Source organism: Phymastichus coffea, unplaced genomic scaffold (assembly GCF_024137745.1).
Source record: "Phymastichus coffea isolate CEN01 unplaced genomic scaffold, Cenicafe_Pcof_1.1 PCOF00028, whole genome shotgun sequence".
NCBI lineage: Eukaryota > Metazoa > Arthropoda > Insecta > Hymenoptera > Eulophidae > Phymastichus > Phymastichus coffea.
Genome location: NW_026706839.1, coordinates 2280023 through 2293263, shown reverse-complemented (window position 1 = coordinate 2293263; position 13241 = coordinate 2280023). Strand labels below are relative to the sequence as shown.

The 13241-nt window shown below is 38.3% G+C and overlaps 4 protein-coding genes across 5 annotated transcripts in view; 2 read left to right on the top strand and 2 right to left on the bottom strand.

Annotated features, from left to right (window-relative positions):
* Positions 1-911: 911 nt before the first annotated feature.
* LOC131675768 (uncharacterized) lies at positions 912-2917 on the top strand. The gene is made up of 4 exons (XM_058954900.1): positions 912-1007; positions 1434-1644; positions 1959-2173; positions 2487-2917. Exons 1-4 carry the CDS (start codon positions 993-995, stop codon positions 2649-2651), a joined length of 606 nt encoding a protein of 201 aa, XP_058810883.1. The 5' UTR covers positions 912-992; the 3' UTR covers positions 2652-2917.
* A 159-nt stretch (positions 2918-3076) lies between these two features.
* On the bottom strand, positions 3077-4820 carry LOC131675767 (synaptosomal-associated protein 29). Of its 2 annotated transcripts, none has more exons than XM_058954899.1 (3): positions 4604-4820; positions 4085-4393; positions 3077-3850 (listed from the first exon to the last, which is right to left on the bottom strand). In XM_058954899.1, the coding sequence occupies exons 2-3, from the start codon at positions 4346-4348 to the stop codon at positions 3314-3316; spliced, it is 801 nt and encodes a 266-aa protein (XP_058810882.1). In that variant the 5' UTR covers positions 4349-4393; positions 4604-4820; the 3' UTR covers positions 3077-3313. The 2 variants fall into 2 exon arrangements, with proteins under 2 accessions (XP_058810882.1, XP_058810880.1); XM_058954897.1 differs by having other exon boundaries at positions 3080-3850; positions 4085-4378.
* A 539-nt stretch (positions 4821-5359) lies between these two features.
* On the bottom strand, positions 5360-13182 carry LOC131675759 (citrate synthase, mitochondrial-like). The gene is made up of 8 exons (XM_058954882.1): positions 12333-13182; positions 11515-11727; positions 10713-11063; positions 8086-8306; positions 7182-7314; positions 6186-6383; positions 5901-6002; positions 5360-5793 (listed from the first exon to the last, which is right to left on the bottom strand). The coding sequence occupies exons 1-8, from the start codon at positions 12462-12464 to the stop codon at positions 5575-5577; spliced, it is 1569 nt and encodes a 522-aa protein (XP_058810865.1). The 5' UTR covers positions 12465-13182; the 3' UTR covers positions 5360-5574.
* LOC131675765 (alpha-tocopherol transfer protein-like) overlaps positions 12860-13241 on the top strand; it is a 51522-nt gene continuing 51140 nt past the window's right edge. The window contains exon 1 of the mRNA XM_058954893.1: positions 12860-12983. The gene's annotated coding sequence lies outside the window, so the exon portion shown is untranslated. The remainder of the gene's footprint in view (positions 12984-13241) is intronic.

Here is a 13241-nt window from a genome sequence, read left to right as displayed (position 1 = left end):
AAAATAGTTTTAAAAAATGTCGTTGGAAGTAGGAAATCAGTCCTTGGAATGAATCAGTCGTTGGAATGAAAAAAAGGTAAAAAATTTACTTGAATATATGAATATAGGACAATAAATAGCAGAATCTATCTTACAAGTTCACTAATAGTGATTAGTAAACTTGTAGTGAAGTTAATAGTAAAAAGTAACACTGAAAACTACTTTTGAATGAAATTTTATTTGGCTGATGTTAATTTTGAATGAGCCTCAATTTAATAAAATTTTCACCCACTTCCACTCATGTCTGTATTTATAATGAATCTACTCACAGTAAACATTTTTTACAAATTTATTTTTATCCACTTTTTAAGAAATTAACGTTATTTTTTATTGAAATTTTTACTTATGTAATGGGTAGAAAAGACTCTTATTCAAAATGTTACGTACATGTAGCACAAATCTAATTATTTGAAGACGAGCTTATAAATTTATAAAAATTTCAAACTTTCAGATAGAAGTTTTCACAAAGTAAAAGAAGAGTTTCTATATTGAGTAGAAAACGCTACAACATTCATATTAAAATCGTCTTTTTTCTTGAGTACGCAGAATCATCAAGATTGATAACCGGTTTTCTTCACGATTATATCATCATGAAATTTCCAATCATACGTAAAAATAAATTCTTGCAAAACAAAAAAATTACTACACCATTTCACACTCGACCAGTTTAATGTGCAGTCAAATTATAATTCAAACTGAATGTAAGCATTTCACGTTCTTTTATAAGAAAAAAAAAATAGTAAAATAACGCCTCTATATTTCAAATTCAAAAATTCAATTCCTCGTCAGAGAGGTCTACTGACAGACTTGCGCGTTTCGTCAAACTGCTTTTAAACATTACTTTCACTGCTCTCGGAACTTGGAACCGCAAAGACTATCCCATGTCTCAGTAGCACGTCGCACAAGGTTCCGCGACGTTCGTCTTTCCATTGCGTACGAGTTTTGATGTTACGATGAAGATTCTCATAGTAAGTACATTCACGCAATATAAAGCCTGTTTACAGTAACTACGGATAAATGAGTGCTGGTTCGTTTGAAAGGCAAGATGCAATGTTACCAACGAGAATCATTTCGCGAGTATAGCAAAGGAAAGTGAAAGTAGAAAGTACTCGTGGTAATTAAACCGCCTTCGGATGGTTCTCTGCCAATAATGTTTCCAATCGGAATTCTAATGTTATGCAGATTACCTTATATATATTGAATAAAACTTTACTTGAGAAACTGCATTTCTACGTTCGAAACAGTCACCTCTCCAAAAATTTATTGGAAATATAACAAACAACAACTCGTCGGATCATCATAGATTAGATGTCGTAAAAAATTCGTCAAGGAAATGATAGTTTATAACGGAATATATAATATAAGATAGTTAATAACGGAATGCGTACGCACAGGTTTTCCTCGCGTTGGCGAGTTTAAGCAGTGGCGACGTGTCCCACATTTTGCATGAGCAGTCAGCGCTAACAGACGATTACGAGGCCGCAATAACGACAACGACGCAGGGACCACCAAACCCTTATAGCTTCCAATATAGCGCTGGTCGCTTTCCAGGACACGTTGATCGTGTTCAAAGCGAAGCAGGCGATGGCACTGGCCGCGTTAAAGGTACGCGCATATATACCTATATTTATCAGTCTATAACCATTATTGCTAATACTACACCATCTCTGTTCTCGGTATATCAACGATTTCGCGATTTTGTTTTAGTCCTATTCTGCTGATAAATCTAATATTATTTTTCAATGATAAATTCTTTGTACATTGATTACAATTGCATACTGAAAATCACGATGAGTGCAGCTCTTACATCGAGACAGAAGATTCGTTACTTTGATGTTAATTGAATAACGCACATTAATTATTATACGAAAACAAATTCATGAATAATCGGCATGTTTAACCAATGATTTTCTTTACAGGATCCTTCTCTTATATCGACCCGAAATTTAAAGTGCGCACGATTGAATATACTGTAGATGAGAATGGATTTCATCCTTCCTTGATTAATTACGACGATGTATTTAAACAACCAAAAGATTCAGAGGCCGTAAGACGAGCAAAGGAAAGACATCGAATACTTTATGATAAAATTGCTGCTCGCAATTCACAGGGGATTCCAGTTCAACTACCCAAGGTATTGGTAGTCGATAAATTCTTTTTAATTAAATAGCCAGAGTTCGTTATATTAAAATTTATTGGTATTTTTAGGAAATAATGTCAAATGTAAAAGAACATATTATCTAAATTCACTTTTTAACTTCAATTTTTATATCGTGCAGAATCAATAAGATCAGTCGTATTTTTTACTTAGTTTAAAGTTTTAAATATAATATTAAAAATTATAATTATAATTAATTTTAATTATGGAGACTAACAAATGATTAATTTTTCTAAATTGCCTGTATCATAACAAAAATGAAAACTAATTTTTATTTTAATATTTTCAGGAGACGGCTAGTGTAGAGAGGGCAAAGAACCGTCACTTTGATCTTTATCAAAAGATTGCAGCTGAACATGCGGCAATAGCAGCAGAACGCGAAACTAAACGTTTAGCCTTTGAAGCGACTTCCGTGGCAAACGATGTTAACGAGTCGGAGGTGTATTTTCAATGACCTCGAGTCGTTTGAATTAATATAGAAGCATTTCTACTCTTTGCACATATTTAAATACCTATGCAGTACTGAAGAAGTCCAAATGATCTAGAAACGTTTTATTTAATTTTCCTTGCTTAAGTATAAATTGCTTTTATGTAAATTTTCTTTACATTATTATAATGGTAAACGTTATGCTTTATACATGATGAATTCATCAGCAGTCATAGATTTCAGTTTTTTTTACAGAAACTTTTTTTTTTAAATTGAGTGACATTTTTATATTATATGAGCGTTTTATAACTGTCATAGTAATTATCTTATAAAAATATTAACAAATTATAGAATAAAAATGTGTCTTAATTGAAATAATTTTACACTATCTATATACACAAAGTTCTATATACTTTTTTTATATAATGAATTCCATTTAAAACAGTCAATATAAAAGTACTATAAGTCGATGGACTAACTTCGTTATAAATAAATCTTATATTGAGTACAAATTAACTATTATAAAAATGATACATTCACTGATATTTTTAAAAGAAATCCATTGAAAATTGTACTAAAAATGAACTTTCTAATTTTTATCCACAAACGTTTAATTGATAATGCATCACTTTTATGGGTTCTCCAACTTTTAGATAAGCAAATTCACAACAAATAAATTAATCAATTTATTACTTTTTTAATAAATGTCTAATGTCTTTATTTTGTCTTTGTAAAGTAATATCTGCTTTCTCTGCTTTATCAGTGATGCTATCAATCAAATCATTTTGTGTATCGATTTCTTCTGACAAGCCAATAGCCAAACCTTTCAATCTGGAAATTGAACTACTCATTTCATCTAAATTAGCCTCTAAAACTGCAGTTAGATTCTTTGTTGATGGATGAATATCTTCTTCCTCTTCGGTCATACCTCGAAGACGAAATGATGGATGTTCTGAGTTACGACGAGCACTTTCTGCTGTTTTATTCAATCTGTCAGCTAGATTTGCCTCTGATGTTGGTGACAAAGGTGATTCAGGAGTTTTTATTCCCCCTGCACTAGATCCAGGAGGTGCATCCATGGATTTACTACCACTGAAATAGTTTTTCAATCCGCCAAACACACTTTTTATCCCTTGAATATGTTTCTGACTAAATCTTAAAGTATTGTTGATATCATCGAGACGCCTGTCTGTTCGCTCCAATTGTTCTCTTTGACGTATTAATTCCTGAAAATCAATTTATGAGTTTGAGCAATTGGACATCTCTTTTCAACTTTATCAAATAAACTTGACATGTACAAAATAAGTTTAATGAAAAGTCCTATAAGTATTAAAAAAACACACAACTAAAATGATTGTTTTGTCATTTTAAACCACAACTGGAAATATAAGATGATTGACCTTATGTCTGGAATTAATCTGTACTTTTAATCACTATTACTGATAAATGAAAGTAGATACCTCAGCAGTGGCAGTTCCGACCTCTTCCGTGTCTCTCAATAGTGACATAGAACGCATAGATGATTGTAATGTTCTCTGTTCAACTTCCTTTTTACGTTCAACAAGTTCTTGATGCTTTTTCTCAAGTTCATTATCGTAATTCTGAAATGGGTTTGTGGAAGGATATCTAGGTGGTGCACTTTTTAAAAAGGTTTCATCGTCTACATCATCTTCTAGAGAGAAAAATGGATTCTTTGGATCTCTCAAATAATCGTTACCAGCCATTTTCAGATGAAATCAATTAATGAAAATGATCTGAAAAATATAAAACTAAAAATAAAATTATGATTGTGAATTCTACTAAGAAATATGCTAAACACAATTTTACATTTTCACTCAACGAACTAATTAAATAATTCTCAGTTAAATTAATTATGAAGATTTTTAAATAAACAGAAATGAATGAAAATTGTTGCTGTAGTTACAAATATTTGTACTATATTTTACTCTTATTGTGATAGCTCGTTCTTTGTGACTCACCAAAGGGAAAATCTTTCTCACTCTCACTAATTGACAGATTATTAACTTTCAAGAAAGTTCACAGCTTTCTATAATATGTTATAAACTGATCAAGTGTGAAATTATCAGCAATACTGAACTATATCTTTGTTAAATGTAAAATCATACATAAAAAAGACCTGTGAAAAGTACTAAGTGCAGCATTGTAAGAATACATGTAGACGAGATAGACTGACACAATGACACGGGCAAGGCAGTGGACACTGACAATAACACTCAAATCAGCGTTGACGATACCAGTTTCCACGTTATTATAATAGATGGCGGCACCATGTCTATCTATTTTGGCGTTGATCTTATAAAAATTGGTCAATAAAAACTTACTGTACTCCGACGCTGATATAGAAAATATTTGTAACTTTCGTTCCTGCTGATTCAACTTATATTTTGGTGTACATATACATACATACATACGTATATGTTATGGTCTTGTCTAGACAACTGCGTAGGATTACATTAATACACGAAACATAATTTTGCAGCGGAGAAAAATAACGTTAGTATAAATTTCATACAAATATATTATTAATTTATCGTCTGTTTTATTTCCATTAAACACGTTAAATGATGTTAAAATCGATAAAAGTTTTAATGTGATTTCTATTGATAATAAGATTAAAATATTTTTATGGAATTCAATGATTCAACCGTTCGTAAAATTGATTAGCAGAACTTTATTTTTATAATTTGTTTCTGTATTATGAAAATGCCTTTAATAATCTGATTCGATGTACCATTTGCTTTTTGATGTAAATATCGACAAAAGCGATAAATATTGAGGATATATTTGAAGAAATGTCAATTTTCAATGTATAAAAAAATACATTATATTTTCGAAACAAATATCATTCAATATTTACAATATATAACAAGAGAAGAAAAATGTGCGTAGGGTTGGGTGGGTGGCGCAAGCAATTTCCAATCGTCGAGCTCTATTTTGCGGGCTTCCTGTGGTACTTGGCTGTTCTGCCAGGGCGCTTGGAATGATCGTCGCGGCGGAAGTCGTTGAGGTAGCTGTGCGTGCACTTTGCCCTCGGTCGTTCTACCGGCGCGTTTAACGCCGCCGTCCAAATCATCGATGCCACGATTCCTAAAGCTCGCGACATACACAGCACCAGCTGGTTGTACTCCATGTCGCGCAGTCCATAAAACTGCAATAGTTCAATTGAGATTTTAGTACATCAAGATTTATTTTGAGAGCCGACGCTCTTATCGAGGTTTCTCAAAGAATTTCCGCCCAAAATTGGGACCGTATTACTTGGAATAAGGGTGCGGCAATAGCATTCTGTTCGGCGACGACCGATCGATTTCGCGCCTCTTTTATTTGCTTTGTGTAAATGCTGGATACTTCTTGCGATAGCTGGAACAAAAGGAAAAGCTCGTTCTGTTGCTTATTTATTTTTCTTTTCAATGGAAACGCACAAGCAGTAAAAAGAAAAAAGCTTGGGATATTGAAAATGTCGAGAGAGGAGAGAGAGAGAGAGAGCTTTCATTGGATTTCTTTCTCAGCTCCCTTGCAAGTTTGCAAAATGTTATTAATCACCTTGATTTCCGGATCGTTGGGCACGTGATTCTTGACGAAGTTCCGCAAGACAGTGTATCGCGTGTCCTCGAACTGCGCAATTTTATGGCCAGCGATTTGAAAGCGCTTGTCTATGAGCGAGCTGAGAAAGTTTCTCAAAATATCGTTTTTTGGTTCTCGGCCAACGGCGTTCTGCAACTTCATCAGGAAGTCCATATACTGTAACATATTTTTCTCTCTCACCAGCGCTACACCAACCTCGTGCTTATAAATCTATCACGGAATCTTACATTTTTCAGTCGGGATCTATTTGTTTGGAAAACTTCACGCCCAAAGGAGCTCGTGGTTATAATATTCCAGTGGAACTTTGCAAGCGAGTAGACTCTAAACTTGACTTATTTTTAGGTGGCAAAATACCAGAATATTTAACCGTACGCGATATTGTAATCAAAATAAAAACCTAATAAAAGTCAGATTGGAGATATCGCGCTCTAGATATTCCTTACTGTTCGATGCAATCTAGTTCATTTGCTTCAATGCCAATAATACAACATACGTTGTATTATTTTAATTATTCGTCAGCGATATTAATAATGCGCCTTTGGCAATTTGTACTTGTCAAAGTGTAATTCGCGGATATAAACGCGAACCATCATTGCTATTAAAATCCGTCGTCAAAGGTATCACGTTTATTAACGCGATGCAATATTTGGCTATTGTAAATAATTAAACACGCGGCGTTATTCGTGAGCGAACGGAAAAACAAATATTCCTTTCGCTCGATAACAGTGTAGCTGATGCTTGCTGCTGGCCTGCCAACGGCGAATCAGCCGTAGCACGCACGAAAGGGTGCATATACGCCGACACGGGGAGTCTGACGTGGAACGTGCGAACTCGTGCGAACAAATGGAGAGGTCCAGCAAATTGACATATTGCGGCAGGTAGTGGGAGGGGGAGGGGGGGGGGGGGGGAGTCGAGAAAGATTTACGACGGCTAGCCGCGTGTATATATACGCACCTGACTGAGCGTTCCAGTGATGGGTTCATTGGCATAAGCGAGAACGCCTGCGGCCAGAGCACGGCTTGCGTCGAATTGGCAGGATCCCATGATTTGGGCCACGTGCGCTCCAGGTATACCGCCGTCATCGTCGCTGTAGTACGTATCGCACAGAGCAAAATCAGCGAGCTTCAGCGATAATACTCGGCCTGCATGTGTGTGCTGTACGCGTGCGTTCTGTTGCGGCTGGCGAGATTGATGAGGGGCCATTGTTCTTTCTGTGATCCCGTGCGGCTTATTGTTACGGAAACGGGAGGCGCGCTGCTCCGTTGATTTCGATTTATCATCAAATCGCGGTATTCGAAAAGCTGATTGAATTATACATTGCATTTGTTTTCCAGCCGACTCGACGAATCTGCGCGCTCTTTATTTTCTTTCTTTCTTTTTTCTCCCTTTGACAGTACGTATCTAAAACGACATCGGGAGTCTCGTGCGCGCAGTGTGCGAAATTCAATCTCGCTTTCGCGAGCTTCGGCGCTACATCTGTGTTTTTCTTTCTCATGCTAACGTAATCATGAAAAATTCAATACATGCCACTTTTAGGTGAACTGCTTATAGATATCTATGTACTTTTTTCATGAATAATTGAGCGCGAAATACAGCCCTTTTTTCGTTTTATAAATGTAGCCAGAAGAGTATAAAAGCTTTGAAAAGACCGGGTAAGCTTTGGTATGCAAAAATATCACTGATTTCCCTATTATACGTCTCGTGCATTTCGGATTTATTTACATAGGATCATACGTGCGATCGAGGGAAGAGTTTGCCATGTAAACGTTCGATCGAGAATACGCGCACATGCATAAGAGCCGAGTAATAAGTGTTCTTTACCACTGGAAAAAAGCAAAATACCAATAGCGAAACTCACGCGTTGACGGCGATGAAGAGCCTGAGGAAATCCACCAAACTGTGGCGTTGCGCCTCGGTGAAGGTGTCGCGAGAATTGTGCAGACAGTCAAGAAAGAAGTCGGCCCAGTCGGTTTTCCGGAGCAGCGTAAGGGGCGTGGGACGCGACTGGTTGTTGGAGCCGACGAGTGCAACGATGGCCGGAAGCGACGCCAGTAGCTCCATACTGTCCTCGTAAATGTGCTGGTGGGCAAACGACGACGACGTTATCGAGCGGTAATTGATGGGGGACATTGCGGCCACGAGGGAATTTCTCTTAAAGGCAGACGCGCCGCTGTAACGTGATTAAACGCTCTCCGTGCGATTATTATTTTTCATTGTCTGCCTCTGCAGCAGACGTTCATTTTAATTCAATGACCCGAGTAGCAGATAATACGTAGGTCAAACGCGTCGATGGATTGTTGTTATTGCTTTGCGAATTGCAAATGACGTTAGTCGAGTTTCCCTTAGCAGAATGGAAAGATTAATATTGATGAGGCGAGGAGATTAATGTTTGTCGACTAAGCTTCTTACGGTGGTGGAAAAGCACACGAGAAGAAGAAATATTCTTATTTTAATAGAAAGATTCCTTTGATTAAATATTTTACAGAGAAGAGGATTACTCATGATGGCTCTCGTAATATTCATGATTTGTAGTTATTTATGCAAAGTAGCCTTTTGCGCGAATCGTAGAAACGTTTCATCTATAAAGACTTGGTTCCTGATAAAAAAATCACTTTTGCAGAGACTTAAGATATAAATAGCTTCCCTTGAAACGTATAGCATAGTCTGTTCCTGTGAAAGAACTCAAACGAAATTCAGTTGAAGTTTGCATAACGTCTTGTCGTGGCTTTTGTATATATACCTTTATGTAATGAAAGTACGCGCATGGACGAATCCAGTTACCAGTGTAACTGCATTCGTCCGTTTACACGAAATAAGTTACTTTCAAACGTCTCCTACCACTGCAGCCTTTATTTTGTGTTTAAAAACACGTTTAACGTGCGGATGTCTAAGCTGAAAAAAAATCTCATCAAGCTCTCTCTCTCTCTCTAAATTATGATTATACGCTCATTAGTCTCCATCTTCGCGCTTTCCGCTGCAGTCGCACGTTTGTTCATTCTAAATGCAAGAGAGGAAAGCAAAAAGGTTTTTTTCCTTGTTTTAGCACGCTGACGGCTTCTTGCGCAAAACGTGACGTTACGACGCTCGTGGCTCTCTCTCTCTCTCTCTCTCTTTACGTTTGCCTGACCTATTAATCTGAATCGCAAAAAGAAAAGGACATCTGCCGTGCCTTTTCACGGTATTTTTAGCGCTTCCGCGATGCCGAGCTTCCGATTCGAAGGTTAAATGACAATAAAGTTCAGGCAGCAGTGCGCGGAAGCAGGAAGAGAAAACGGCAACGGTTATGCCGAATAATGTTATCGCGGCGCGTCTGCCTCGTGACAATTTTTCAGCCGAAAATTCTGTTCGAGCGGCTCACTCGTCCGGCAAAGATTTACACTTTGACGGCATATTTTTTGTTTGTTCTTCTTTTGTTTCATCGCGGAAAGTCAGGAAAAATGTATTTGTCATTTATTACAACGTCGCTCCTGTCTTTTCATGCGGCGACGACCACGCGCGGGAGATCCTTTATTCCGCGACGACTTTTCGCAGCTACGTGAATTCCAGGAATTGCCGTTGATATACACGCGACAACGCGGTGATAAATCGCTTACTTTCAACTCGAGACAAGTCTGATGGATCCCCCAACTTTCTTTTTTTTCTTCCGACGTCGAGCAAAACGTTCATCCGCGATATATATCGCTTTTATAGGATAAAAAGAAACTGTCAACGCGTTATGGTAATGCCTCGTGTTTAGGAACTTAGTAACGCGATGACTGTGGTAAACTGATCGACGCGTTTTTCAGAAGCTGCGATAAGAAAAACGCGTGTCATGGGACACTCATGCCACAACACGCTTAAGCTACTACGCGTAACGAATACATAAATTTTAGTCAACTGTGCTCGATAATTTGTATCCGCGTGTATGAGAAGAGGATGACTGGAAAACTAAGACGTAGATGGATAAGCGAGCACAAAGATCTATCAATTGTGTCTAGCGTGACAACTTTGGAAGCGTGCGACAAGTCACGAATTTGATAAAATAAAAACAAGCAATTGCAATCAGAATTTCGATTGAATGGACGAAGATGGAAACTATTCACCCTCGAATGAAATGATGCAAATAAAGATAATCGGATGTATTTAATGCGATTAAAAACTCTTCTTTTGATCAACTCGAAAATCTCATTAGTGCTGCGGGGCAAAAATATGATCCACTCGACCGAAAGTTTTACGCGTAACTGAATTGGATCGCGGGGATCGGCCTTAAAAAAAAAAAAAGAAGGAAAACGTAATTTGCAGGCTGGGAATTGCACAATTTATAGCTATCGCTTGCACCTCAAAGAGGGATGCTCGTTCGTAAACTCGATTATATCGATCGAAGAGCGCCTTTTTCCCGTTCAAAGCGGCAATATCTCTTTGCAATCCACCTCGGAACCCTCATGAAAATCGCAATCCCGTAACTCGATCGGGCACCGACAGGAGACAAATGGGCAAGAAATTTACCTCCCAATAAGTGTAGCTCATAGCCCCCGTCCGCAGAGCTCTCTTGTAATGCTGATCGGCGTCGAGGGCAGTAAGGGCAATAGCAAGTCTGCCCACGGGGGGCACATTGTCGGGCAGAGCACGAAGCACGTTGCCAACGACACCGCCGCTCTCGCTCGACGACTCGGACCACCACCAGTTTTTGCGCTTCTCGCGTCGCTCCGCCCAGTCGGCCACCAGCGATTCCGTTTGCTCGCACGTCGGTACGTCGCCCGTGAGCAGTAGCCAGAACACCGCCTCGGGGCTCGGCGAGTTGCCTCGTCGTGGCAGCAGGTTAAACAGTTCCGGGATCGATAATCCGCGGTACTTTACCTGCAACATTTCGCGCGCCCATTCTCGTTTTCGTTTGCCTTCCTCCGGCCGCGGCGCAGGCAAAAACAATCGCTCTCCGATGAGAGCGCGACGAAAACCAATGCGACATGAATATGCACGCGAACAGACAAGTTCCAAAATGCAAATCGCAGTTCACTTTGAAGGGATCCCGCCGCCAGTAGTATTCCGACTGCGCGCGAGAAAAATGCACGGACAGTTTCGAACTCAGAGTGCGAAATCCAAGTTTTTAACGAATATCTCCCGATGTAAATTATTCGCTCGCGCAGCGAGCCTGCAAATATTTAGTAGGACGCGCGCGGCCGAGGAATAACGAGACAATCGATGGGACGGCCTTACTCCAAGTTTCCGTCATCTATGCAATTCAAATAATGAAAAGAAAAGGAGCAGGAGGATCGATCGTCGCCGTTGAAATCGGCTCGAGCGCGCTCACCCCGCTTTGCGAGTCAACCTCCGACGTCTCTCTAATTAGAGCGTCCACGCCGTCTAGGCCACGGTAGATGTCATTGACAGTGATCTGGCTGACCACCTCGAGGCCGTGTAGCTGTTGGAACTTGCGTAGTAGGTCGTGGTGCAGCGGTATCTTCTCGCAGAGTGCCTCCTTCAGGTCGTTGCTTGTACTTGGCGCGCCTCGCGTTGTGCTCAACTTCGGAACACCGACAACAAAATTATAAATTTAAATGCCCGCTTTATCGATCGGAGCTTCCGTCCGACAGTTTTCTCTAGTCTATCCTTTGCAGTACCCTTACGTTTGGTTTTTCTCTTGAGTTCGAGGAAAAAATCTCATACGCGGTGTCGCACGCGCGCAAGCTGCTTCTCTTTTATTTCTTATAATTTATGCAATGCACATTAAATTTCGATCCTCGTTTTCATTGAATTACGAATTAATAGCACTGAAAACTGTTGGTTATGCGTGTCATTATAATTATCAGTGCTCAGTGGCTTTTTAAAATCCATCCTTAATGCATGTCGTGTAATTTACCCTTAATTGGAGTTAAGTGGGGATCGTAATTTAATATGTCCATTACTAAATGAATACTATAATAATAAATCAAGCTGTCGTTAATTAATTAATTGCCGCCTACTATTGCATCAAGTGTACAATTGTCACTGGTATGGAATAATTACATAAAATTTACAAAAAATCAAGATAAAGCTACGTCAAAAAATAGGATATAAATTGAATTTGGAGTTAGGAAAATCTCAAACTGGTGACTACCATTGGAAAACACACTTAACCTATGTAATTACCTTTATGCGGAATTCTTCGAAACTGCTGATGAAACTACTGGATGAAGATAATTGATCGAGCTTTAGTAACACCATGTTGACCGAATTCAAAAAATTGCTTTTGTTTTTTACGTTTTGACAGATTTTCAACATTTTTCAAAATAAATACACATTTAGCACTTGGCCAAATGTTCTAGTACTTTAACGATTATAGCGAAAGAATGAATCACTTTTGAATAAAGCTACTTTATAATTGAAATGGTAATTTTGAAATACCGCGCCGAAACTAAGCAGCTTGCAGCTAGGTGAACTTGGAAATTTGGAATGAGAAAAGAGGTTAGAGATTGAACAGAGCCGAAGTGAAGGTTTTTAGTACTCTATTTATTTCTTAGCGTTCATCGTGTCACTCCCGCCAAAAATCACAAATGGCAACAACGTTTATTTATTTTATTTTCCAACAGTCGACGCTTAACGCATCACTTTTTTTTTCATCTAAGATTCGTTTAACAGTCCACATGCTAATAAAGAGTGTAAGAAAGTTCACGGTAAAAAGAGTCGACTAAAACTGATTTACCATTATATGATTCGAACATTTGTGTGTGTAGCTAATAATACAACATGGCACAGTTTCAACGTTTGCGCGACTCAGTTGCGAAAAGGAATCACTTCAAGGTTAGACTTACGCGTTGTATATATTTTATCTAACTTATTAGATACAATAACGTCAGGCTTAAACTATATTATGATAAAGTCAATTAAATCTTCACTTTTTTTACAATGTTTTTTTTTGTTCTCGCTCACGTTGTAACAGTTAAAGCTCGCAAAACGTATAGCTCTATTTTGTCGCCTCGCAGGCGTAATAACAATAGATATACATATACAACCGCGCGTGCATGAATGTGTATATATATATATATATATATATATATA